The following is a 25,509-nucleotide window of genomic DNA, read 5'->3' as shown; positions in this document are numbered from 1 at the left end:
TAATATTGTGGAACTAATAACACAGACGAGATATAGGAGTACGCCAATTACCTTATGCTCTACCCAATCTGTATTGATAACCGTCCTTACGATATCCCCGCGTCTAATTGTAAGGTACCTATTATTTCTTCAATAATAAATAGGCTTGTTTTAGGACGGCATGAATGCAGAATGTCCATTCGAACGATTTTATCGTCTATACTCATAACAACTTTATTTGTTCTTAAACAAGAAAATTTCGTGTTAATTTATCGTGTTCGGCTTCGTTATTATTCTACTTGGAGAAATGGGGTTAAATGCAAACTTGACGGAACAAATGTTTTCGCCGGTATTTACATATTGTATCTTATGGCTAAGACGGGCAAAAACAATCGATCACGCCTATATATAACAAACGCCCGATTCTCATTTATACTAGACAATAATGAAAAGAATAAAAAAACAATGTTCGTAAGTACGGTAGAGTAGAGTAATGTATACATGTATGTACATATATTAATATAAGGGATAAGGGTTCGGCGAACGGTTCGAGCACCGATGATCGTCCGTAAGTATAATGCTCGGCGATAAGCATTTAAACTTCAAACGGGTCATGACAGAAAAAGAAAAGTATAGGTAAGTGGATGTACACGTATACCTACCAGACGAGTGGACGTTAAATAAACGATTTGGGGTGCAAGTACGAGCGAGATCCGGTGTTAGAAACGCGCGCAAATAATTATCCAGATAAGAGTTATCTGTCGCATTTGGTATCTGTGGGACAGGCAATGTAGAGGGGTAACGCGGCGCCGCCGCCGCCGTCGCAATACCCGTAGAATTGCTGGGACTGAGGCTGTGCCACGGACTGTGGCTGTTGCTGTTGCTGTGCACCCGGGGTCAGAAGGGTATGCATCAGATGCATCGGTTGCACGAACGGCATCATTTGAATCGGAGGAGTCGAGATCGAGGGATGCAGCGGCGGTACACCGTTCCCGCGATCCAACGTGGATCCGTTGTAAGATCCGACGTAGAGGTCGTGATTGATCTTGCCGGAGTAGGCGCTACCAGGTCTGAGCATCGACGCGTCCTGAATGCTGGCCGCGGTCATCCTCGCTTCGTCCATTCGACTGGACCATCTCAGTCGACAGATGCAGACCACGATCACGATGATGGCTATGAGCGCGACCACTCCGCCAACGATGCCGATGATCAAAGTGTCGTCCGTTCCCGAACCGTTTCCCACAAGACCGGTCTCGAGCACGCGGTCTCGATCATACTGTTTGTTTCGATCGTTTCGAACGGTGGGCGCGACCGTCCAGATGATCTGTGGTTTGGTCATCGGTGAGGACGTCCTCGATGCGAAATCGGAGGAGTCCGAGGAGGTGGTGTCGGCGGCGGCGCTTTGGCTGGTCCGAAGGTTTTCGGAATCAGGATCGAGATCGGAATCGGGACCTATACCAACGTTGGCGTCGACGTTGTCGTCGGTAGCGGTGACGGTGACGGCGACGGTGGCGGATACGTTCTCGTCGGATGGCTCGCACGAGAGACGATGCTCGTCGAGGGCAGTGAGAATCGAGCCGGCTAGGCGTGGCGGAGCGACGCAGCGAACGCGAGACGCGAATCGATGAGAATCATGATCGCGCTCGGCCGAGCTTGTTCTCAACCACCTCCAGAGTTGTTTAGCGTCGCAGCTGCAATTGATCGGATTGCTCTCGAGACCTTCGAGAACAACGGTGCCGGCTCGTTCGTCGAGCGCGGCGAGAACTTGGGCCGAGAGCGTGGAGAATTTGCTGCCGGAAAGATCGAGCGTCAGCTCGGTGGATCGCGGTACCGGGAAGAATAGCGCGGCCGGAATCGAGTCGACCGACGTGTTTTTGAGACCGACGGTCAGCTTGGGCACCCGGACGCCGACCAACGAGCTGGACAGTACGTTCCGCAGCCTCTCGCCCCTCAAAATCAACTCTCGTAGACGAGGATGCTTGCTGATCGACAGCTGTTCGTTGCCCACCGAAGAATCTTTGATCTCGATGTCCAACGACTCCAGATTGCGCATTTCCTTTAGGATACCCTGGACGTCGAAGTAGCCCAACTTGGGATAATTGTGGGCGGACAGGGAGCGAAGCTTGGCCAACGGTTTGAAAGCGTTTCTCTCGATTCTGGCACAGTTCGGCAAGCGAGAAACGTCGAGGACACGGAGCGCGGCCAATCCGTCGAAGCTGATCTCGTTGACGGTTCTGACGTCGTTCCCCGACAGGTCGAGCCTTCGAAGAGATGGGAGCGCGCGAAACGTTGTCCCCGAGAAGTCGGTTAATCTGTTTCGCGAAAGGTCCAACGTCTCGAGCATGGTGGTCCGTTCGAGCGCGGCAACCTCCACCGTGGTTATGGCGTTCCCGGAGAGATTCAGTCGCCTAAGGAACGGCGTTTCCAGCCTGCCGAGCCTCTCGATACCGGTGCCGGCCAAATTCAAGCTGCGAAGGATCTTCGTCTCGCCCAGGATTCCCTTGACCGCGTTCTCGCTGAGCGGATTTTCCGATAGATCGAGATCTTTCAGGTTGCCGGCAATATCTCGGCCGGACACCTCGACCATACGATTCCGCGCGACGTTCAACCGCGACAAGAACGCCGACTGCTTTTGCAGGGTAGCCGCCGGAATCTCCGCGAAACGATTGCCGGACAGATCGACGCTTTCCACCGCTCGAATTCTGCTCGGATCGAAGATCGTTTCCGGCAGAGAAATCAACCGATTCTCTCCGAGAGAAAGATGCTCGAGACGGAGCAACCCCTCCATCGTTCTTTCGCCGAGCGTTTCGATGTCGTTGCCGGATAGATCGAGCAACTGAAGCTGCGTTGAATTGTGAAAAGCCAGCTCGTCTACCGCCTCGATCTCGTTCTCGGCGAGGCCGAGGACCCGTAGCCGTGGAATCCGAGAGAACGCGAATTCCGGGACGCGTTTTAACAGGTTCCGGGACAGATCGAGCATTTCCAGGAACTGCAGGGGTCTCGCGTACTCGCCGGGGAACTGGGCCAATCGATTCCCGGAGAGATCGAGACGCCTCAGTCTCGGATGGATCGCGAAAGCCGTCGGAGACAACCGATCGATTCGGTTGCCGGACAAGTCGAGGCTCGTCAAGCCGGTGCCGGTGTCGAAGTATTCTCCGGTGAACAGAGTCAACCTGTTCCCTCGTAGATTCAGCTCGCGCAGGCTGTTCAAACTGGCGAAAGCCGCGTCCTCGATACGCTCTATTCGATTCTCCGACAAATCGATGCTCGACAAGTTACGATGTTGTCGAAAGGTTCCGCTCTCGATTCTCTCCAGACCGTTGCCGGCCATCGCGATCTTTTCGAGAGAAACCAGGCTCGACAACAGAATCGTCGGCAAGATTCTCAGATCGGTTCGCGACACGTCCAGGTTCGTCACCGACGGGGGAAACACCGGCGGAAAGCCTCCGTACAGAGGGTTCGAGCTCAAATTCAGATACTCTAATCTGTGCAGTCGTTTGAACGTTTCCGGCGAAACTCGAGTCAGCTGGTTACCGGCCAGATTCAGAGAGAGCAGATTTTCCAGAGGGAGTTGCCCGATCGACGTCAGTCTGTTGTGCGAAACGTCCAGCCTCTCCAACGTGTTCTCCAGCCCGGCGAACGTGCTCGACGTGATCGTCGACAGCAGATTTCCCGATAGTCGTATGTCGACCAGGTTGTCGAATTCGCGAAACGATTCGGCCGGTATCTCTCGCACCAAGTTTCGAGTCAGCGCGAGCGTTCTCAGACCGGCGGCTGTCGCTTTGATCAGTTCGGTCGAGAGCGCGGCGATGCGATTGAACTCTGCGTGAAGATGGCTGAGTGACGGCAGTCTGGTCAGAGCCGCGGCCGGTACCAGCAAAATGTTGTTGTCTTGCAGGGACAACCATTTCAGTTTGACCAAGCCCTCGAACGACGATTCCTCGATCTGAAACATTCGAAAACGTGGAACCGACTGTCGTTTCGATACTGTTACGGATTCGCAATCCCGTTCACGTACCGTGCGCAACGCGTTCAAGCTCAAGTCGAGTCTGGTCAGGCTGATCAAGCCGGAAAACGCGTTCGCGCCGAGACGACCGATATTGTTGCGACTGAGATCCAGCACCTGCAGCTCCCTCAACCCCGACAAATGAGCCCTGTCTATGCTCTGGAACCCGGGCAGCGACGTAACACGAATAGATAAGTAGATACATACACATATTTACAATGTAGATACGATACAACTTTCCATGTTACGAGAAGTCGATCGATACTTACGCCGATCAAGTTGTTCGAAAGGTTGAGGAATCTGAGATCCGCCAGGAGCCTGATCGCTTCGCTGGGAAATTCTTGTAGAAAATTTACCGAGAGATCTAACTGTAGTAGATTGTAAGCGCCTGGAAATGAAAGTGAAAATTAAAACTCGTCGATTTACATACTACATATACGTATGTATTTCGTACCCTCGAACGCGTCGCTGTTGAAGCGGCCGAGATCGTTGCGAGAAAGATTGAGAAGGAGCAAACGTTCGAGTCCGAAAAGGGCACCGTCTTCTATGTGGGACAGCTCGTTGTTGCTGAGATCCAAGCGCAGCAACGACCCGCCGATCGACGAGAACGCGCCTCGTGGTAGCGATCCTATGGACAAGCATCTGCGGTTACGAATCGTTCGCATTTACTCAATATTTCGAATGCATACATATCAATATTGTGCACGCACCGACAACGTTACCGCTCAAGGAGAGCACTCGAATGGAATTCGGCCCCTTCAAGGACGCCGTCGGCACCGTCGCTATCTCGTTCCTGTCAAGATAGAGTTGCTCGAGACTCTCGCATCCCTTGAACATTCCTTCCTCGACGCTTCTCAGGCCGTTTCCGCTGAGATCGAGCAGCTTCAACCGTTTCAAACCGTGAAATTCGTTGCTCGAGAATATCGGGTTCAAGCTGTCGCCCAAGAGGTTGTCCGCCAGCCTAAGTTCCTCCAGGTGAGGTTGCGCTTCGAGCAACCGATCCATCAGCTTGCGAATCGAGTTTCCGGACAGATCGAGCTTTCTCAGCCGTAGTCCCGACCCGATCAGATCTCCCGGCAGAGTTTGATATCCGGCGTTCCGCTGACGAATCGAGACGATCGGTTGTCCGCGCAAGCTCTCGACCGTGTCCCGCGTAAACACCGCCCCGTCGCAGTTCACCCCTATCGCGTCGGCCGATTCCGTGAAAGCCATGCATTCGCAGGGAATCTGAAGATCCCGTTTGAGCTCGACGCACGGCGCCCATCCTTCCACTTCGGCTTCGACTTTGACTTGGACGTATTGCGCCGGCAGAGGAACGACCGTGGCCGCGAGCACCACAACAATCCCGTACAATCTAAAAAAAAAGAAAACAATAACGAGACCCCGATCACAAAGAATAACCGATCTTTCCTCCTTCTCCTCTCCTACACCACTGTGTTGTGGATCGACCGATGCATGACGCGACTCGAAGAAACACGAAAGAGGTAAGACTATTCAAGGATACGCGTTCGATCTTGGAACACGCGCGACTGTCTGCGTGTAACGGTGGTTTCGTTCGGTGCATCAACGGATACACACGGTGAAACCTGTTTCACGCAAATACTTAAACGGCCGCGTTCCGTTCTTTTTCTCAGAGCGAACGGGATTTATCGAAGACGCGCGCCCCTCTCCACCGACTATCTACTCAATCTCGCATGTAGTTTTCCTCCATTTCTCCGTGTATCAAGAATTCCATTTCGTTTCGTTTCGATGCGCCGCGAGGGACCGATCAAATTCCAACTCGCATTCGCCGTTTGTCGGGCCCGCGATCCCGTTCTTTCGAATCGAGAGAGAGAGAGAGAGAGAGAGAGAGAGAGAGAGAGAGAGAGAGAGAGAGAGAGAGAGAACGAAAGAAGGCTAGAGACGCCTCGGAGACGTATCTTCGATGGGAAGGCGGATCATCGCGTCGCTGCTACTCCTTTTTACACGCGAAATTTCTCTTCTAGCTATCGGTAACTTACGCTTCGATCATATTGCTTGGTCCACGCAAAGCTTGTATCCTGTCCGTATTCGCATCCGGATTCGCATTCGCATCCGCATCCGCATCGGCATCCACATCCGTATCCGCATCTGTAGTCGCGTCCACACCGTCCTATCGGCTGTAACTCGTGATCCTGATCGCGATCCACATTACTCGATGATTCGGACACTTAGCCGAGAATTCTAGCAGAAACGCTGTTCATGGTCCCGTTCTTTCTCCTGTTGATACTCGTTGGCGGTCGAAGCGACTCCTTTTTCGAGGAGAAACGTCCCGGTTGTGGCGAACACCGACTGCCTGCGACTGGTAGCAACGCGCGCTTACGTGCTCGCTTGCCTCGCCTTCTTCTTTCCTTTCTCCTTTCTCTTATCTCCTATTTTATTTGTGTTCTGTCGCAGCTACGAGAATAAACGACGGCTCGCTCTCTTTCTCTCTCCGCGAGCGCCACGGGGCGTTCGATATCGATACCGATGTCGATCTTGTTCGCGTACGAAACCCTACCGATGCTCGCGAAGGGAAACTGCAAAGGGAAACGCTGCTCGCGTCTCGACATTCGGAAACTGAGAGAGTCCGAGCAGCCGTTACTTCGAGCAATGGAATATCGTAACGTAATGGATGGGAAAGGAGGGGACCTACGCGAGATCAACGTGTACCCTGCCCTTCTCCACGGATTTGCCAACGCAAACTCGAACTCGAACTCGAACTCGGACTCGGACTCGGACTCGCGCTTCGACATAACGGGGTTTCCGCGCGGTTCTACCCATGCCCATACTCCCGAGCAACCACCGTGTAAATACACCGCTCGAAGTTGGAAGGGGAAACATCCTTCGCAGCTCGCAACAGCGAACAAACGCATTCCCGAATTTATTCTGTACCTATGTACCTGTCTACGGCTTTACGGATGCTTGCGCTCATTGTCATATGTATGTACCTCGTAGCGTGGACGGACTGCAAGAGTAGATCCAATGCAGTCTGTGTCCAACGCTCGGGGATTTTTCTTGACAGAATGCGATCACTGCTTTACCTGCCGAAATATTCCAAACCGATCCGAGCGTCCGCTTCCTTATCGACGACAGTCGGTCAAACAGTTCGCTGTAGTGACCCGCGGTCATGCGCACAAATTCTTATCCGACATCCGTAAAACGTAAAAACTATAAAAACTGACAGATGCAAGTGGATAGAACGAGCCATACGCATACCTACCACCAGTTTTATCTTGTTATCAGTTGTATGAGAATTACATTGAAAACTATGATCGTAGTATACGTACGTCGATATCGTTAAAACTCGGCTGTCTTCTCCTTTCGAACATGCTGGCGATGTTAACTGCCGATTGGTTTCCTCTGGGGCGAGATGTGTATTTTAGGTAACGATTTGTATAATAGGTTATGAAACTGCGAAGAGATATGTATTAACAAAAGTACAAACACATAGCGTTTATATGTAGAATCGAATAGAGTATAATCCATTAGAAAAGAAACGATTACTTTTCAGGAAATTCGAACTCTATCCGTTATCGTTTCAAAATGAAGTTTCGAACAACAATCTATTGGTGGCAGCTCCTTATGGAGGTTCGATAGCAGTCACCAGAAATCCCAAGAAGTTCGTTAAAGTTCTAGGATCGAGTAAACCCATGATATATTTGTATACGTCTGCAGGAAAATTAACGGCCAAACTGCAAGTAAATCTCGAGAATCCATGGTAAAACTTTAGGCATCGGGAACATTATATTTGCACTCTTTTCAGTGGAGCGGAGGACAATTGGTTGGTTTAGGATGGTCTCAGCAAGAGGAACTATTGTGCGTGCAAGAGGATGGTATGATTCACATATACGATATGTTTGGTACATACCAACACGCGTTTACCATGGGAAACGTATGTTATTCTTTTTCTATGGCCTCTGTAGTACAAGAGATCCACTAACGTTTGTATATTCTTATGTTAGGAGGTCAAGGACACCAAGGTCTTGGAAGCAAAATTTTTTCAATCTTACACCGGAACCGGCGTTGCCGTTTTGACATCTACCAGTCGTGTATTTTTAGTAAATAACGTTGCCGAGCCGAAAGTTAGACAAATATCAGAGATTCCCAGTAAGTTTGTTCAATCTCGATCAACCGCTTCTCTACCAGATAAATCAGCTGTCCCTATAAACTAACTTTATTTTAGGGTTCGGGGGCCCGATAGATAGCTGGTGTCTCGTACACCGCGACAGAGAAACCAGAGTCATTTTGTCTCACAGGGATGGGCTGTCTGTAGTCCATCAAACGCATCAGAATGCGTCGCATATAGCTTTCGTACGGTTCAAGTTCAAAACACGTTCAAATTACGAAAAATTTTCAACGCGCGACGTAAATGTTCAACGGGTACACGTATGTTTTTTCAGGACACTCTTTTCACAAGGCAGACCAAAGTTTCCAGCATAGTTGCCATGGCTGTCTCTGGAAATAATCGTCACATAGCTCTTTACTCGGATACGGGTCGTTTGTACATAGGTTCCATAGATTTTAAAGAGAAATATTGCGAGCACAATACAAACACCAAAGAAACGTTAACAAGCTTGGCATGGTTGGTATAATTGGCTTGTGTTGTCGTCGAGTCGTGTAAACTCGTCAAGTATCGCGCCCGACAACGATGATACTCGTAGAGATGTTCACAGGTGCGGTACGAAAGCTGTGGTTTGCAGTTGGAACAGTACCGTAATAGTGGTAGGATTAACAGCCGAAACGATAGTGTACACTTACGACGGCCCGGTACATCTTGTCACCGAGATAGACGGTGTGCGCGTCTTGTCCGCAACATCCCACGAAATGATACAGAAAGTACCGGACGTAGTTCAGAAGATATTTCGAATTAATTCGACCGATCCCGCGTCTTATCTTCTGGAAGCTTCGAAACAATTTCAAAAGAAGAGTCACAAAGCTGACAGTTACATAGACCTCGTCAAAGAAAAATTGGACACGACGATATGGGCTTGCATCGATGGGGCTAGTCACGAATTTGACTTCAATACACAAAAGCTTTTAATGAGGGCAGCAAAATTCGGCAAAGGATTTAGCAAGACGGTGAATCCAGAATTGTGTCGGCATTACGTTGACATGTGCCGAACACTGAGGGTATTGAATGCCGTGAGACACCCTGCGATTGGAATTCCGATAACCTACATACAGTATCCTTAGCCTTCCGCCTTTCGCTTTGCAATTTTGATAACGGTTTCATAACGAAAAGTACTTAACAGCGATTCAGATTTACCATCTTGACGAGTCAAGTGGTACTGGATAGACTCGTTGCGAGAAGACACTACTATTTGAGCATACAGATGGCACGACATCTCCAATTGCCGGAAGTCGAAGGAGAAAGCCGAATATTAGCACATTGGGCCTGTTACAAAGTAACGCAATTTAAACTTTCATTTTCTATTATTTTATCATACTTGTTTTTCTTATTCTATGCTATTCTATTTCTATTTTGGCAGGTCAAGCAAACTCAATTGGACAAAGAACAAATAGCGGAAGAGATAGCCGACAAACTGGGATACGCGCCCGGTGTTTCTTACAGTGAGATTGCGGAAAGAGCAGCCGACTGTGGTAGAAAACAACTAGCTATTAAAGTAATCATCTTCCTTTGTATCGCTAGCTAGCTCCCTCTACCTCTAACCCTACCCCTGCCCCTGTCTTTTATCGTGTCAATTGACCGTATTTTTTGTTTGTTGTTAGCTAATCGACTATGAACCACGTGCGCACCAACAAGTACCGCTTTTGCTAACACTCGGCGAAAAGAGAGCAGCTTTGCGTAAAGCTGTTGAAAGCGGCAACACCGATCTAGTTTACATGGTGATCATTCATCTTAGAGAGAACATGGCAATCGGTGATTTTCAGGTGAACCGTTTATTATCGAACGATCATCGATGACACGGACACTGTGTTTAATCAAAGCTTTTTATCAATTAATAGGCGTCTATAATGCATTGTCCTTTGGCGATGGCGTTGTACATTAAATATTGTCAGAGCCACAATCGAGAGACCCTTCGAAGCATTTATAATCAGATCGATGACTTTCATTCTCAAGCCATATGGTTCATCACCGAAAGTTATCAACCAAAGGTCTGCTCCAAATTGATCGACGCGAATGTTGTTCGAACTACAATTGATATTGTTGTTGTTGCCGATTTTACAGAACGCTATGACGAGGGAAACATTGTTGCAATCCGCGCAAGAAAATTTCAAGTTGGCCCGTAACGACACGAATGCAGCTCTAACAGAAGAACAAATCAAACTGTTGCGCTATCAAAAGTCTCTGGAAGATACATTGCACGAATCGATCGTTGGAAAACCTCTTCACGATACTGTCAAGATACTATTATTACAGAACGAATTGAAATTGGCAGACAAACTAAGGTCGGAGTACCGAATACCGGATCGAAGGTGCGACATATGTGCATACGACATACGATATTTCTATTATACAATATGTCCTTGCATTCTTCCAAGCATGCAAATATATCGACGACTGATACAAATTCGAATGAATTTCCCTCAGATACTGGTGGTTGCGTATACAATGTCTAGCGGAGAACGACATGTGGACTGAATTAGAGAAATTGTCGAAGAGCAAAAAGTCTCCCATCGGTTACGAGGTATTTATCGGTTTTCTCGCAGCAACAAGACATTTCTTTAATTTCGCTTTTCCTATTTCAGCCATTCATAGATCAGTGTTTAAAATATAACAAAGACAGAGAAGCAAAAAAATATTTACCCAAAGTGAAGGATGAACTGAGAGTGAAATATCTGGTCAAGTTGAAGTAAGTACTACAACACGAAAACAACAAATTTGTATCCTAACAAAATAATGGGTTGTAATCTTGCAGAATGTTAGAAGAAGCAGTTCAAACAGCGGTTGAACAGAAAGATGTATCCGCGTTAAGTTTTGTACTGGCGCAATGCAACCCGTCAGATAGATTATTGATCGACAAAATCAATATGTACATGACGAATCTTAAAAAGTAATTCAATGTTTTTATTTTTACATTTCATTTTTTATTTTCTCTTTTTTTCGTATTTTTCCCAAATACCTATATACATTTCGAACAGATTACAAAGAATACCGAAAGAGAACCAGAGCAATTATTATCAGATCGAACCTCATAAAGATATAATAACGTGCAGTATACATGTAACAATAATAATGAGACGATATAATGAAATATATTAACAACCAGATAGGCTCAGATTTTTTGATAAATCTCGTAAAGATTTCGTTATGGCAATGTATAAAACGTAATAATAGCATTTGCAAATCATTCAATGGGGTATATTCATTTAATATCTCCCAAAACTCATTGCCTGCTTTGTTTGACAGATTGTTTAAAACGTTTATGTCTTTCTGCTAGATCGTCGACTATCAGTCGTTCAATTTCATCACCTTTATTCAATTGTTCGTTCGTAAGCGATATAACATAATCGTTTTCCTGGGTAACGATTGTTACCTCTTGCTTTCGAGTTTGCAACATATTAGCTATGACCAGCTGCGGACGAAATGCTTCGAATTAATTAACCCTCGTTAATTTACAAGTTGTTGAAATTACTTACATTATGTTTGTACTTGTTCAGCGCATTCCTCGCTTTAGAGATCAAGAGACTTTCGTCGGTTTCCAATTTAAAAGAGACCACGTATGCGTCTGGAACCCAAAGGCACACTAAAGGAGCTAATAATTTTGGTACTAGCTGAAGCGATATCGTCGGTGGTCTGGTCGAAGGAATTTTGTGCACGGACTAAAAATTATGGTTATTAATAACAACAACGATTAGTAACAAAATAGGCAATACAAATTATGATAGATATTGTGTCGAATAGAATAAATGTACCAATTCGTTGGAAGGAATGTAAAAGTCTGAAGCTGCTGCTGCAAGGTAGAAAATAGCTTTGTCCTTGAGACAAGCTAGGGCTTGACAAGCAGATCGTAGCAGCCAAAGGTACTCGGAGATAGTTGTAAATGTAAGGTACAATAACTTTTTCTGACTCAACGCTTCTTTATAACTCTGTAATACGATCGCCAACTTCTCTGCATACTGTGGCAATACTAACAAAGTATACAATGCATCCACAATTAAAATGATTGTATTGATTTTGTAGTCTAACTAAACTAAATTCTTGTACCTGTAATGTTACATTTTCCGTCTTGTTGATTGACTTCTAGCATGTCTAAAAACTTTTGTCCCGTGAAATGTCTTGAAAATGGTTCCAGAGACTTAACTCTGTCGAGAAATCGACGAGATTAAATTTGCACAACAATTTTGCAACAAGGCAGTATCTTCTATCGCTAATATAGAACAAAAACAAAATGATTACCTGTGCATAAAAATTACAGCATACCCTTTTTTTAAAAAATATTCTGCGGATACAGATCCTCTTGTTCCTGCGCTAAAGTTATCTACAAATCTTACCGTATTGTGTTCTAAGGGTGTTGTTGTACCTCCGCTCTGTAACAGTATATTCGAGCCAGGTAACGTTACATCGTCATTGTTAATACATATTGTATTTTGCATTATGTAACTCACCGTTACTAGAACGACTTCTTTATTATTCTCTATTTGACATTCTACAAATTCTTTTAGCAACTTTTCGTTCTGAGCGAGATTCTGAGGTGCCGGATCTTTTACATAGAAATCTTCCCACGATGAGTCCATTCTCAGTCTCGTATGCCGTTCAAGTTCAAAGTGCAATCTTAGTAAATTGGAAGTGGTGACTGATGATCGACTATTTCGCTAGAAATTCAATTCGTTGCACGTAACTTAAACAGAGACGGTGTAGACTCAAAAAAATAATCACAGTTTTTCAACGAACAATACTTTATTAAATAATATTCGAAAAACAACACATAGAATTTGGCAAAATTCTAATATCGTTGTCAATGGAATCAGATGACTTTCATGTTGACCATTCTTATCGTTATCATAAAATTCCAGATATCATCATAGCCATAGCATAGCATGTTTATGGTTAGGTCTAAATTACGAGTGATCCAAGCGCTCCCTCGTGACACGGTCAGAAATTTAGTGCACGTACTCGATAAAAATGTTCTATTACCTTATCGAGGTGTGTATTACGTGTATAACCTCAATCGTGCGGAAAAACTACATATTTATTTTGTCACCCCGTTTGAATTGTTCAGAATAAAATTGTGCCCTGAAAAATATACTACACACTTTTCTCTACCATTTCGGAATGGATCCGTAATCAAACCAATAGCTACAGATTGAAAGGTTCACGTATTATATCTACATATACTTTATTTAACTTTGTACACAAGAATAGATTGAAACTGTACGAGTTTTGCTCATTGCGTATCAACGTGGTATGGTTGCAGCGTTTTGACACGAAGTTTCACAACAAAACGATCTGTTCCCGACTTAATTGGCTAGACATAATACTAGAATATAAAATGTACAAATTAGTAGGTCGGAGCTGGAGACTTTGGTTCTTGTCCGTAATGAGGGGAGCGAAACTAAAAATATAGAAACGGTTAATTAAAAATAGCATCTACATTCTTGACAATACATTCGGTTTCTTGGTTTGAGCGTACGCGCAACATACCTTGTACTGTTTGTCCTTATAGTCGTTCCATGGTTCAGCATTCTTCTTTGGCGCCCATGTAACGTCGGGACTACGAAAGGCAAGACGCGCCAAGTAAAATGACGAGCCACATGCTCCCACAGCGATACAGAAGAATAATGGGATCAGCTGATAAAAGACGAACAAATTTAGAGCCACTGTCATACATGCAATCTTGATTCCTCGTTTTCCTTACCATTGGATGCTTTTTCATCCCGGCGATAGTTAGACCCTCCATTCTGTTAGACATTTTGTCGACTTCAAGTGGAATTCGAATAAGTTTCTCGAACGGGTTCTCGACTTCTGCTCGCTGCAGCAGTAGCAGTAGCAAATAGCAACGCTCTGTGTTCCTACACAATCGAACGGCCAAATATTCTCTGGCCGTGCCTGCTAGTGCCTGCGCCTCTGTGACGAACGTGAAATCGAATACATATACATATGTAAGTACTCATGTACATACTTGTATACTTGCGATATGTACACACCTTAAGCTTAGACGTTTGTTACACAATCCGTAGCAGCTCAATGCGGAACGGTCCAAACGTTACATATTGTTTTCATAAATTACTTTGGCGATTGTGAAATCGATCGATACAGTTTTATTTTCTCGTTGCATTTAATGTCGAAGATGAGTTCTGATTCTCGTATACGAGATATTTATAAAAGTCGCTTTCTGCGTCGCAAGCCTGTCTCACAGGTACGATGGAATTGCAAGTTGTTCATAAAAAGAATATATACGCGATATATATACTTACGTGCATTTATTTATTTCAAATAAATAGCACATAACAAATGAAACGTTATCGCGTTGGAACGAATTGAAATTATAGATTGTTGAACGTTGTCGTCGTGTCGATCTAAATATGAAAATCGATGAAAATCAATGGAAATAATTAATCGAAGTATGCTTGTTTACAGGATAGATACAACCTTCTACATGTCGGTAATTGTTTCATGATGGCATTTTCCGAGTAAAAGTTAATTTTTATAATTTGAGGTCTGTATAAATATAAATGTTGATCTCAGCCACCTGAGCGAATGCGAAGATGCGCGAGAGACCAGTCGAATAATTGGTATGTAAATTTTTGCTTGAAATGCGGTCTATCCTAAAGTGGTTTGTCAAAATTTCCTCGACCGATTGACTATTAATGTCAGCATAATCGAAAGAAGAAAGAATGAATTTCTGTTCTTGACATATTTGAAAAAGTCAGTGAAGACGGTGATATTCTATTCCGGACGGTAAGCGGGATGGGGTTTTCGACAAGTCTGCAAGGACAAGCGTTCCACGAGGCTCTGCTCGGTCGCCAGGATGCCGAGATCAAGCTTCTCGAGACGATGAAACGATGTTTGACGATGAAAGTCAAATCGGATCGCGAATACGCTTCGACGATTTCCTCTCTGGCGGTGCAAGGAAAGAAGATCGAGCGAAATGAAGATCTGATCGGTAGCCTCATAGCACAGGTAGGTACTTTCTCGAAATCTGAGGTTCAACTATCTCGCTCCTGGCACACATTACAGTGATTAGAGAACGATCTTCAAGGTACGTGTGTTTTATGCGCAACACGTTCCAGAGTTGGAGGGACATTATGGATTCTGTCGATCAAACGGCTAAATTAATCAAACAGCAAGCAGACCAGGTCGACAACATAGTGGTCGAACACATTACGGTGTTATGGTCGGAGAGGAGGAAAGCCAGAAAACTGTATCAAGAAGAACAGACATGGTTGAGTAATCAGTTTCAACAGGTATGCGATCAAACCTTAACCGACACGGTGTAAACATTGTATCTGGTATAATCAATGGATATTTTACGGCATTCTTTAGTTAACCGAAGACGTTGCCAGAAAGAAATTGGAATATCAGAAGAATCTGGAAGTGTACAAGTTAATGAGATCCCGCTTTGAAGAATATTATGTTAAATGTAAGTGCTTTTATTATCTGTTCGTGACTTCCAGCTATGGTTTATAATATTTTTAGCAGGCAGAGTTGGCAGGAAATTGGACGAAGTCAGGGAGAAATATCAGAAAGCCTGTAGAAAGCTTCATCTCACTCACAACGAATACGTGTTACTTTTGGGTGCTGTAACGGAATGCGAACACGACTTGAGAACGTCTTATTTGCCGAGCCTGCTTCATCGGCAACAGACCATCCATCAAGAACTGGTAACATCTTGGTAAGTAATCTTGCTACCGTACTTGAAACAATTTATGATGTACTTCCCACTTTTGCATCGTAGATCGCTAATCTAATTTGTGTAAAATCTATATGCAAGCGCATAGTTACTTACAAGGTAAATGTCAATAATAATGGTCGTTTTGGTAGTGGCATCGATCATGTTCAAACGAATAATCTTGTCCTTTCGTGGTAGGAAAGCCATACTTCAGGACATAGTGAAGTATTCTGATTTTGCTACGGATAAATTTCAAGAGATACATCTGCGAATGCAAAAAGCCGTTGATTTGGTGAAACCCATAGAAGAATGTAGGGACTTTATGGGAGAACATAGGTACTTGTACAGAACTTGCTTTCGTCGGTATAATTAACATGAAACGTCTATACATTTGTTAACGATCGATGCAGAACGCGGCCAGCATCGCCGATAAGATTCACGTTCGATGAGAACCTCGTGGACGATACTTCAGGGAAATTATTGCCAAATAAGTTGACAGTCGATAATCTAACCATAGATTGGTTACGAAATCGGTTAACTGAACTGGAGACTTCTTTGAAAGCGACCCAACAGAACCGTCAGAATCCTCAGCATCCATCCGAAAATAACAGTGACTCCAAGTAAACATTTTATTTTATTCAAACGAGCGTAATTGCTTTGAGACAAAATCTGATGAACCATTTAACTTAACGGTACTCCAGGGCATCGATTCTCGACTACACCCGCGAGAGAGAAGAACTACGATTACGTTGCCAGGAAAAAAAGCTTCAACGACAAGTGGACGTTATTAGATCGGCTTTGAACGAATTAGGTTGCGAGGAGTTACCATTGGGATACGATATTTCCATGGAGAGTACCTTTGTCGATTCGCCTACAATGAGTAAGGTAACTGAAATTTTGTTTGTTGCACACACACAAAGAGAGGGGGGGGGGGGAGGAGCAATCTTCTACTATTATAAATACCACTTTTATCTCGTTCTCGTACTATCGGACTACTACTGTCAGTACTAGTTAGTACTAAGAGATTGCTACTACTTGTTAGTACCACTACTCTTTCAGAAAGCCACACTGCCAGATAACGGTTTCTTCACGTTACGAAGAAATCAACGATTCATGACAATATTTAAGTGTCCTTTCAAATCTTTGCCAACGATAAACAATACAACAGATGGAATGATTAGATCAAGCAGCGAAAGTCCTGCTTCAAAATCGAATAGTACTTTACCAGTTGTATGTTCTTTCCATATTTGTTAGACGCGTAAATATGGTTTGCTGCATATCTGCTTGAACGTTACCGCTTCCTTTGCATTATATCTAATGTCGAACACATCTGCTGGAAAAGATGTACAAAAGACAGAAAGAAAGAAAGAAATGTGTCGATGCTGACAACAATCTTCAAATTTTTGTTTATTTTTGTATATCACATTAATTAGTATTAATACTAGTAACGATTGTGACAGTACTAAATAGTAATCTTATTAACATTCAGCATGTTCGGTTTGATACATATTGAGTTCGAATATTTTTGAGCTAACACGGATGTGATGAAATCTATTATGTAATATTATAAATATTGTACCAGATGTCAATCTACGTATTATGTTTGTTTTTTTTTCTTCTTATTGTCATGATGAATTGTAACCCGATTCCGTGGATTAATTGGAAAACGATTCAAGGCACCGGTACGTGGAATTTCACAATTAACGGGCAATCAAAAAGGAAGTGGAAATGGCGATCTCATGGAGGAGGAATGGTTTCATGGCGTGTTGCCAAGGGAAGAAGTAGTAAGACTACTTGTGAACGAAGGAGACTTTTTAGTACGTGAAACGACTAGAAACGACGAGTGCCAAATAGTTTTATCTGTTTGTTGGGATGGACATAAACATTTTATTGTACAGACAACCACCGAGGTGAGAACGTACATTGTACGGTATATTCTTTGCGTCCACGAACTGTATACATGTATATGTATAACACGCAATGGTATTGCATTTGCGTTTGTATCGATTCCAGGGACATTATAGATTCGAAGGCCCTACGTTTCCGTCGATTCAGGAGTTGATTAGGCATCAATGGCTATCCGGATTACCTGTAACTAGCCGATCCGGAGCTATCCTGAAAACGCCGATCTCGCGTGAACGTTGGGAACTCAATAACGACGATGTAATTCTTCTAGAAAAAATAGGACGGGTATATTGAAATTTAAAGAGAAGGAAGTCCCGAAAAAAATCTATAGAACGATTTTCAGTTTAATATGAAAGCGAGAGGAAAATCGTTTTATAGATGTAAAAGGAGAACTAATCGTTTTGTAGAGCTTGCGTGATATCGAATTAAGATTCGTTTGTTTTTAGGGTAACTTTGGGGATGTATATAAAGCACAGCTTAAAACTTGTAAGACTGAAGTAGCTGTGAAAACCTGCAAAGTAACGCTGCCCGATGAACAGAAACGCAAATTCTTGCAGGAAGGACGAATATTAAAGCAATACGATCATCCAAATATAGTAAAACTTATTGGAATTTGTGTCCAAAAGCAGCCCATCATGATCGTTATGGAACTGGTACCCGGTATGTAGACAATTTAGAGTAAAATCGTATTCATCGAAACGAAATCTGAATGACCGTTCGCCTATGACAGGCGGTTCCTTGCTAACATATTTGAGAAAAAATGCTAGCAGCATCACGCAACAAGAAGAATTTCGTATGTGTAAAGATGCAGCAGCAGGTATGCGCTACTTGGAATCGAAATACTGTATTCACAGAGACTTAGCAGCACGAAATTGTCTCGTAGGTAAGTAAATATTATACGAGAATACCTAGCCGTTACGTGACAATTTTGCTAATACAATGAGAAAAGAAAAGAAAACCGTATGACGATGTTGGATTTTAGGATACGAGTCCATAGTCAAAATTTCAGATTTTGGAATGTCACGAGAGGAGGAGGAATATATAGTTTCGGACGGTATGAAACAAATTCCGATCAAATGGACCGCGCCGGAGGCATTAAATTTTGGTATTTCATATACACCAGTACAATACATTTTATATAAATGACGTGTTTGAATTTTTTTATTTTTAGATTTCGAGTATTATTTTGTAATCGTGATACTTGATACAGGTAAATACACATCACTGTGCGACGTTTGGAGTTACGGAGTCCTGATGTGGGAAATATTTTCCAAAGGTGGAAATCCATACAGCGGAATGTCTAATGCTCAAGCTCGTGAGAAAATAGATGCGGGTAACGTCTATACGATATATACAATACATATATATATATTAAATAATAATAATGATATTTGAATTAAAAATGAAATAAATTGACTGTATAAGTGCCTCTCCAGGTTACCGTATGCCAGCCCCGGATAATACGCCCGACGAAATATACCGTTTAATGTTGCGATGCTGGGAATACGAGCCAGAAAAACGTCCACACTTCGACCACATTTATACGGTTGTCGAGACGTTGTCCCAGGCGTATTTGTAGGCGATAAGTTTATATTTGGTGCTAACTTTTATCGAGTATAACATTATTTTCACATTTTTTACAAATCGTAAATTAGCTGAGAAATTGAGCAGTTTCACGAAAGAATAATACAAAGCAACGTCTTCCATGTCGACGGAATATGTGTGTACAATTATGACGAACGATTCATTGAAAACGTTTCAAGCTTATTGTATCTGCATGACTACGAGCTTTCAGTTTTTATATACTGATTCGTTTTTAATTAACGAGAGCTTAATGCATGGTTGTTCTTTCCTCCTTTTGGGCAATAAGCAATGTTCTCCAGATTGTCGTTAATCGAGCAGTTTGTTTTTAGACCTCAACGTACCCCGGTAGTTCCAAAAGAATAATGAAATTCTCGACAAATATGGACAAAGCCAGATAACTTCCAGCTTATATAATTGGCGTTTCATCTTGCTAATGTATTTATGCATAGTATTATATTACGTCGCGTATACTTATTTCTTAAGTATCTTTCACCTTTTTTTATCTACAAATATTTTTCAGTTCGCTTTATTTTAAATATTTATCCGTCCACCAAGGTCTTATAAAAGAAAGATGTATACATATAAATTTATTAAGTAACGATTATTCAGCTCGTAAATTTTAATAGTGCTGCCCGATGTCATTGGGCAAAATAATTGTTCACAGTAGATTGTATACCAAGAGACTACTTATTAGACATTGCGAAGTATATTCGTATTACGTTATGTGCAATACAGATGAAATATTCACGAAGATTTACTTTTCACAAGGTATATGCAGTGCATATAGCTTCTTTATTTGCATTAGCGAAACTTGTAATTATAAAAAAAAAATGATTGTTTCATTTTTTCATTCTATTAATTACTGTTATGAAACATGCGAGATATTTAACCGATAGAGTGCACATAATTTAGATTAATTGCAATCACGCAGGAAAATAAAAATCGTACGTGCGTGTATAAACGTGCAAAGCAATAGAAATTATGTATTGATGAAAAAATTAGTTTTCAATATGTTCAATTCCAAAATCTAAATTTTGAAATTCGTATACACTATATAAATAGAACTGACGTTTTACTTTTTACGTGGTCAAATGCTCAGGATTGTCCTAAAACGTAACTGTTAAAACTACAGGCTTTTATAAAAATCTAATTTCTCTGTCGCTTATGTAAGTAAGTGTATATTATGTACAACATTCTTTAAAAAAAGATTAAACTTATTTTACTCACTGTACACCTGCTTTACAAGTATAATTTGATAAGTTCGTCGCTAACGGCCGAAGGAGTCAAAATTCCCAAATCGGTAAACAATAGACTAATGTAATGAGGTGGCGTGTAATCAACTAATGGGTGTTCCTTTTGTAAATCTTTTTTCAATGTGCTTGCCGTATACTGTGGAGAAAGAAAAAAAGGAAAGACGAGAAAATTTCTAAAATCGTGATGCAAAAGAAGCTGGTGTTTTACCTTGAACTCGTCTGGCAAATCAACTTGATTTAAGGGATAAATTCTTGAAAATTTGAAACTTTCTGTAAGTACGTAGAAAGGCTTTTTCACTTCTTTAGCGCACATGGCCATCGTATAAGTTCCAACCTATGAGGAAACTGTATTAACAAAGAACTATATAGATGCTCGATCGTTTTATACCTTATTGATAACACCGCCGCTCTCTGCTACACCTTCTGCTCCCACCATGACCATATCGACTTGCTCCATAACATAACCCATTGCAGAATCTAATATGAGTGTACACGATACGCCTAGTTTGGTTAAATTCTTACACATTTGCTTTCTATAATTTTTGGAGAAAACAATGTAAAGAAAAGCATGTACCGCATAGCACCTACATTTCAGAGGTATAAGACGTACCCGCTATTATCCGGGGATGAACATGTTACGTATACCTCAAATATTTTATTACTGGTAGCAGCCTCTGTCATTGCTTGCAATACAACTCTAGATTTCGAATGTGTAAGTATTTTCTAAAACATGTTGTCACATTACAAAGCTGTGATTGGCAAAAGATAATTAGAATATGTTCGAGAAACAATGAAAACTTACAGACCCATCCGTGATGAAATGAGCAGCTACTTTTGCTACTTTCCCTCTAGCTGCCACTAATTTTTCATGAAACATTTTTCCCCTATGAAGCATAATATCCTTGCATTCTGCAATCGACTAATTAGAACCAAGAAAAAAGAAGAACTAATAAATAAAGATCGGTTTCAAAGAGGAATATGTATGCACTAACAACTTTACCGGAGTATCTAACGTTGCTAAGGTTATAAAACGTAGAAAAAGTTCGCTACCAGATGCGATAGCAGTGACAGGATTATCTGTGGATCTCATTGCGTCTATCGCATTTTGTAGACAATACCTAAGTTCCTGGACTGTTTCTGCTACGATCAGAGAAAATATTTGATGTTTCGATTAATCTGGTGCCTTATTATTCGATCGATTAACCTAAACATGTTTTCGAAAATGCACTTACACTTTGAATACTCTAGAACTTTCAATAACGTTCGTATCGCAGCCATTCCAGCAGAAACATCTTTCTCGTTTTTAATAATACCGTTGAAGTATTCACATATTTCTGGAGCATTCGATAAAAATATAAATTGTAAAAGATTTATTTAGCTGACTCGACGGATCATTAAACGATCAACGGCAGATATATTCACCTTGTTTATCCATAATTATGGTTTCTTTTATTCAATTAGAAACACACCGTTCTATATTTTGCTGGAAAAATTATTATACAAAAATATTGTTTAGATAAAATAAATCCAAACAGGTCACAAACACCGCGAACACAGCTGACCGATGCTTGTAGGTTAGATTCAATGTGTACATGTACATGTAGACTGATATAGATCGTGTACCCCAGTGTAAAAATACGTACGCGGTGTGGCGCTCTCTAGCGGCACTAAGCTAAACCAATTGACTAATGAATTCAATTTTGAAATTTCGCTAAAAAAAGAAAAAGATCTAAAAATTCAGTCTCCCTGGAAACTAATTGTCTTATATTTATGTTATAAAACAGTCTTATAAGTATATACATGTATAGGTAGGCATTCACTAGCTGACTGTTCGATTTGGGAAGAAGGCGTGAGAAAATCACTGATTTATAGCGGTGGTGGAAATTCAGTTCGCACGACTCGAAACTAAACGCCGTAAGGCGTAAGGTGATTGGTCTACTTCTATATCACGAAAATGAATCGATAGATTCTTTCTCTGTCGCTCTGGTGTCCCTCGTTCGTTATCTTCTCTCTTCGTTTCGAGTAGAAAGCAAACGGTATTGTTTATAAAGTGTACGCACCGAATAACGGCGAATGTATCGTATTTGATTTCTATAACTTGATTCAATTATGGCTCACGAAAGAAACGAGGAAAACTTGAGTAACATAATGACAGGGGATAACGTCAGTGTGGCAACGAAAGTGAGTTATATTCGCGAGTCGACAATGTTCTTCTACTTTGACGGTTCGTGTCAAAAAATGGTTGGATTTACAGGAAATGTTGGAGAAACGATTGCAAATGAAATCCGAAAAAGTCGAGTCCTTAAACAGGGAATTACGCCAATGTAAATCGCAACGAGATCAATTCGAGTCAATGGCAGAACAGATGCAAGAAAAATTTGTACAGTTGGAGTGGAAGCTAAACAGTATACAAGATTCAAGTGGGTAAGACATTTTACATTTTAATTATAATACTGTACTACACGATAACATTATAAGACCAAATATTTTGAAGGTGTTACAGTTTAGAGAACCATTTGAAGAATTTAGATTCTTTGATGGAAGCTTGCGAACAGAACAAATGTCTCAAACTGCAAGTGTTGACTTTAAGACGAAAATTGGGAGAGTGTGGAGCAGAGGTCAAACCGCACGACACTCGATCTGCTCCTGCTGTTCATCAGAGGGAGGAAATGATAGAACAGTTGGAGAAATTAAATGTTAAAGTAATTCTACAGGAATATAAAATAGTAAAGCAATGTAAAAAAAGCCCTGTCGATTGTAGATTTCAAGAACACAACACCTGGTATGTTTATATTTCAGTGTACACAGTTGCAAACAGATTTACAAACGGTTTTAGACGAAAAACACGAACTAGAAATGGAGAGGGACGCGTTTAAATGTAAAGCACATAGACTGAATCACGAACTATCGAAAGCGTTAAACGCGTCCAAGCCGGTGGACGTAGATGCTCTTATCAATGAGAATAGGTAAAGTTATGAAACAATTAAGCTTAACAGCATAAATGCATTGGGCATTGTATTGTTTTAGGTATCTACAAGAGAGGCTGCAGCAGTTACTAGAGGAGAAGGAACTTACAAGGCAATCGCTTTCAAAATACAAAGTAAAGATGTACAGTTTTATTTAGATACTTAGATATTTAGATATTTGACATAGTTTGCAGACTATCGTGATATGTAATCAACTAATGAAATTTTTAGAGTATGCTGGATAGCAAACGGGTAAAAGGATCCATAAAATTGGGAGCCAATACAACTGCCGGCACGATTATGACCCACAAGCAAGGTTCGTTCCTGCTACGCGTACAACGATCCCGTACGAATGCGTATCGATCGTTTGAAATATGAATTTTCAGTGGAGCAGTTGCTACATCACGATTCTCACGTACCAGTTCAAAAATCTGCAGCAGCGATGTCGGATTTACGTTGTCTGTGCGTGGCTCTGTTGGAAGCGTTGAACGATAAAACTTTAGCTTTGGCGCATCAAAAGAAAACGAACAAGTCAGTAGGGGGAATTTTCTGTAATTAGTATTTTTCGCGGCTCAAATTGAACAGAGTTGCGAGTACTATAAAGATGACGATACAATGTAATTACAGAATATTGGCATTGAGAATATGCGAACTGGACAGCACGGTGGAATCGCCGTCAACGAAATTGTTGGAAGGATACACGGGTGCAAACGTTGACGCGAGATGTGAGTGAACGAAACGATTTATCGCGCGAAATCGCATAATCTTAATCGGATCGTCTCCTGTTTCCGGTAGGCGACAAGGACAAAGATATAGCGGAACTCGAGGAGACCACCGGATATCCCGTGGAAAACGACAAAGAGATATGCGATATCGAATCAACGGACAATAGAAACGGCGCGAAAGCCAACGTTTCTTCTTCAGAAAGTCAAATCATGCATCAGTTGCATTCCATACAGATGAGCCTTCCAAAAAATTTAAGGGTTTTAGTTCAAAAGGCGATAAACAATTTAAAGGACAACGATACGGGGAAAGTACAGATATCTATGTAAAAATGTCCATAATTGATTTCCATAAGACAGAACCAAAGATTAGCCGTGCGTTATTTATTGTAGTTTAAACCGAGAAGTGAAGAGCAAAAAAGAGTATCGATGTTCAACATCCAGGGTCTGTACAATAAATTGCGCCACAGGCCACAAGTATTTTGTTGCCTGTTTTGTTAATGTACGAAACAGTTAACGTTTAAAGTTTACACTTGGATAGTAAAGAAAATGATAAGGAAAAAGCAAGACTAGCAAATTCTTGAATAATACTCATCTTGCCAACAAGATTTCGTCTCTCTACGTATAATGGTAGAATTCTCGTTGATTTCATCGGTGAAATCCAGTAGTTTGTGCGAGGTGTCGACGTTCTCCCAGACACCTCTGGTGCAGAATCGAATTCAATTGGTTTAACCAAGAATCGACGATGAAAGTTTCCATAATTTTCACCGAAGCTGATTTTCCTTTCCGTGGAATGCTCGCGCGAGCTCCTTTGCTGAACGGTGTCAAACGTTTTTCGGTACAAACGTACAGAGAAATATTAGAGAAATTTGATTACGGAAAACCAATTACGTTACCGCGCTGTCTGCGTTCGCGTCTCTCCTCCATCGAATCTGGCGTCTCCCTCTTTTTTAAGGTAATTCAAATTTGGTGCTGTCGCATGCATTGGGTTCCGCTGGTGTCTTTTCCGAGCTCGTATCTTACCAGAGGAAATCGATTAGACTCGTAGAATAATAATTGCGCTCGGTTGGAATCGTTTGATAACGCGATCGGTGATCGGTCGCACGGTGCACACCTGCCGCGAAAACAATCTCTGTTTTCGTTCCCGTTCCGCGTTTGCCCGAGAAACGGATAACCGACGAAGCCGTTGCTCGCGTCTCAGAACCTCTCGATAGGCCAAAGTCTTGTTAGCGGTCCAAGCTTCGAAGGTCAATCCGTATTGGTTTCGACGCTGCGCCGAGGACCTAAGATACCGTAATC

The 25,509-nt window shown here is 42.3% G+C and overlaps 7 protein-coding genes across 19 annotated transcripts; 3 read left to right on the top strand and 4 right to left on the bottom strand.

Annotated features, from left to right (window-relative positions):
- Positions 1 to 257: 257 nt before the first annotated feature.
- Positions 258 to 6,714, bottom strand: LOC143360254 (uncharacterized). Its single transcript, XM_076798943.1, has 6 exons — positions 5,986 to 6,714; positions 4,696 to 5,339; positions 4,440 to 4,613; positions 4,255 to 4,373; positions 3,998 to 4,144; positions 258 to 3,925 (listed from the first exon to the last, which is right to left on the bottom strand). The coding sequence occupies exons 1-6, from the start codon at positions 5,994 to 5,996 to the stop codon at positions 734 to 736; spliced, it is 4,287 nt and encodes a 1,428-aa protein (XP_076655058.1). The 5' UTR covers positions 5,997 to 6,714; the 3' UTR covers positions 258 to 733.
- A 439-nt stretch (positions 6,715 to 7,153) lies between these two features.
- Positions 7,154 to 11,024, top strand: Vps16a (vacuolar protein sorting 16). Of its 4 annotated transcripts, XM_076799738.1 has the most exons (15): positions 7,154 to 7,368; positions 7,497 to 7,683; positions 7,749 to 7,877; positions 7,948 to 8,092; positions 8,169 to 8,296; positions 8,386 to 8,567; positions 8,659 to 9,168; positions 9,246 to 9,390; positions 9,475 to 9,609; positions 9,716 to 9,877; positions 9,953 to 10,102; positions 10,176 to 10,423; positions 10,539 to 10,635; positions 10,697 to 10,800; positions 10,867 to 11,024. In XM_076799738.1, the coding sequence occupies exons 1-15, from the start codon at positions 7,313 to 7,315 to the stop codon at positions 11,003 to 11,005; spliced, it is 2,517 nt and encodes an 838-aa protein (XP_076655853.1). In that variant the 5' UTR covers positions 7,154 to 7,312; the 3' UTR covers positions 11,006 to 11,024. The 4 variants fall into 4 exon arrangements, with proteins under 4 accessions (XP_076655853.1, XP_076655855.1, XP_076655854.1 ...); XM_076799740.1 differs by lacking the exon at positions 7,154 to 7,368 and having other exon boundaries at positions 7,538 to 7,679; positions 7,749 to 7,818; XM_076799739.1 differs by lacking the exon at positions 7,154 to 7,368 and having other exon boundaries at positions 7,538 to 7,679.
- Ppcs (phosphopantothenoylcysteine synthetase) lies at positions 11,013 to 13,100 on the bottom strand. The gene is made up of 6 exons (XM_076799750.1): positions 12,557 to 13,100; positions 12,348 to 12,478; positions 12,156 to 12,253; positions 11,864 to 12,078; positions 11,588 to 11,770; positions 11,013 to 11,523 (listed from the first exon to the last, which is right to left on the bottom strand). Exons 1-6 carry the CDS (start codon positions 12,683 to 12,685, stop codon positions 11,335 to 11,337), a joined length of 945 nt encoding a protein of 314 aa, XP_076655865.1. The 5' UTR covers positions 12,686 to 13,100; the 3' UTR covers positions 11,013 to 11,334.
- A 151-nt stretch (positions 13,101 to 13,251) lies between these two features.
- On the bottom strand, positions 13,252 to 14,015 carry Nd-mlrq (NADH dehydrogenase (ubiquinone) MLRQ subunit). The gene is made up of 3 exons (XM_076799760.1): positions 13,807 to 14,015; positions 13,593 to 13,739; positions 13,252 to 13,503 (listed from the first exon to the last, which is right to left on the bottom strand). The coding sequence occupies exons 1-3, from the start codon at positions 13,858 to 13,860 to the stop codon at positions 13,450 to 13,452; spliced, it is 255 nt and encodes an 84-aa protein (XP_076655875.1). The 5' UTR covers positions 13,861 to 14,015; the 3' UTR covers positions 13,252 to 13,449.
- Positions 14,016 to 14,116: 101 nt separating this feature from the next.
- Positions 14,117 to 20,500, top strand: Fer (tyrosine-protein kinase Fer). 9 transcript variants are annotated; one of them, XM_076799728.1, is made up of 16 exons: positions 14,117 to 14,307; positions 14,529 to 15,071; positions 15,182 to 15,355; positions 15,435 to 15,531; positions 15,588 to 15,783; positions 15,979 to 16,116; positions 16,191 to 16,400; positions 16,482 to 16,665; positions 16,840 to 17,010; positions 17,457 to 17,690; positions 17,794 to 17,970; positions 18,132 to 18,345; positions 18,416 to 18,568; positions 18,668 to 18,790; positions 18,896 to 19,018; positions 19,122 to 20,500. In XM_076799728.1, exons 2-16 carry the CDS (start codon positions 14,859 to 14,861, stop codon positions 19,262 to 19,264), a joined length of 2,550 nt encoding a protein of 849 aa, XP_076655843.1. In that variant the 5' UTR covers positions 14,117 to 14,307; positions 14,529 to 14,858; the 3' UTR covers positions 19,265 to 20,500. The 9 variants fall into 9 exon arrangements, with proteins under 9 accessions (XP_076655843.1, XP_076655846.1, XP_076655847.1 ...); XM_076799730.1 differs by lacking the exon at positions 14,117 to 14,307 and having other exon boundaries at positions 14,409 to 14,683; positions 14,818 to 15,071; XM_076799729.1 differs by lacking the exon at positions 14,117 to 14,307 and having other exon boundaries at positions 14,409 to 14,683; positions 14,766 to 15,071.
- On the bottom strand, positions 17,784 to 22,125 carry Eif2balpha (eukaryotic translation initiation factor 2B subunit alpha). Of its 2 annotated transcripts, none has more exons than XM_076799756.1 (8): positions 21,945 to 22,125; positions 21,755 to 21,856; positions 21,523 to 21,662; positions 21,325 to 21,441; positions 21,133 to 21,245; positions 20,911 to 21,055; positions 20,731 to 20,856; positions 17,784 to 17,895 (listed from the first exon to the last, which is right to left on the bottom strand). In XM_076799756.1, exons 1-8 carry the CDS (start codon positions 21,955 to 21,957, stop codon positions 17,866 to 17,868), a joined length of 786 nt encoding a protein of 261 aa, XP_076655871.1. In that variant the 5' UTR covers positions 21,958 to 22,125; the 3' UTR covers positions 17,784 to 17,865. The 2 variants fall into 2 exon arrangements, with proteins under 2 accessions (XP_076655871.1, XP_076655870.1); XM_076799755.1 differs by lacking the exon at positions 17,784 to 17,895 and adding an exon at positions 20,397 to 20,658 and having other exon boundaries at positions 21,945 to 22,124.
- Positions 22,126 to 22,527: 402 nt separating this feature from the next.
- Positions 22,528 to 24,774, top strand: LOC143360676 (coiled-coil domain-containing protein 149-like). Its single transcript, XM_076799748.1, has 9 exons — positions 22,528 to 22,703; positions 22,777 to 22,946; positions 23,017 to 23,224; positions 23,322 to 23,488; positions 23,550 to 23,622; positions 23,720 to 23,804; positions 23,875 to 24,019; positions 24,116 to 24,213; positions 24,284 to 24,774. The coding sequence occupies exons 1-9, from the start codon at positions 22,632 to 22,634 to the stop codon at positions 24,538 to 24,540; spliced, it is 1,275 nt and encodes a 424-aa protein (XP_076655863.1). The 5' UTR covers positions 22,528 to 22,631; the 3' UTR covers positions 24,541 to 24,774.
- Positions 24,775 to 25,509: the final 735 nt, after the last annotated feature.

The sequence above is a fragment of the Halictus rubicundus genome, chromosome 13 (genome assembly GCF_050948215.1).
Source record: "Halictus rubicundus isolate RS-2024b chromosome 13, iyHalRubi1_principal, whole genome shotgun sequence".
NCBI classification, from domain to species: domain Eukaryota; kingdom Metazoa; phylum Arthropoda; class Insecta; order Hymenoptera; family Halictidae; genus Halictus; species Halictus rubicundus.
Note: the sequence above shows the minus strand (reverse complement) of the source record. Positions and strands in the feature narration are given on the sequence as shown.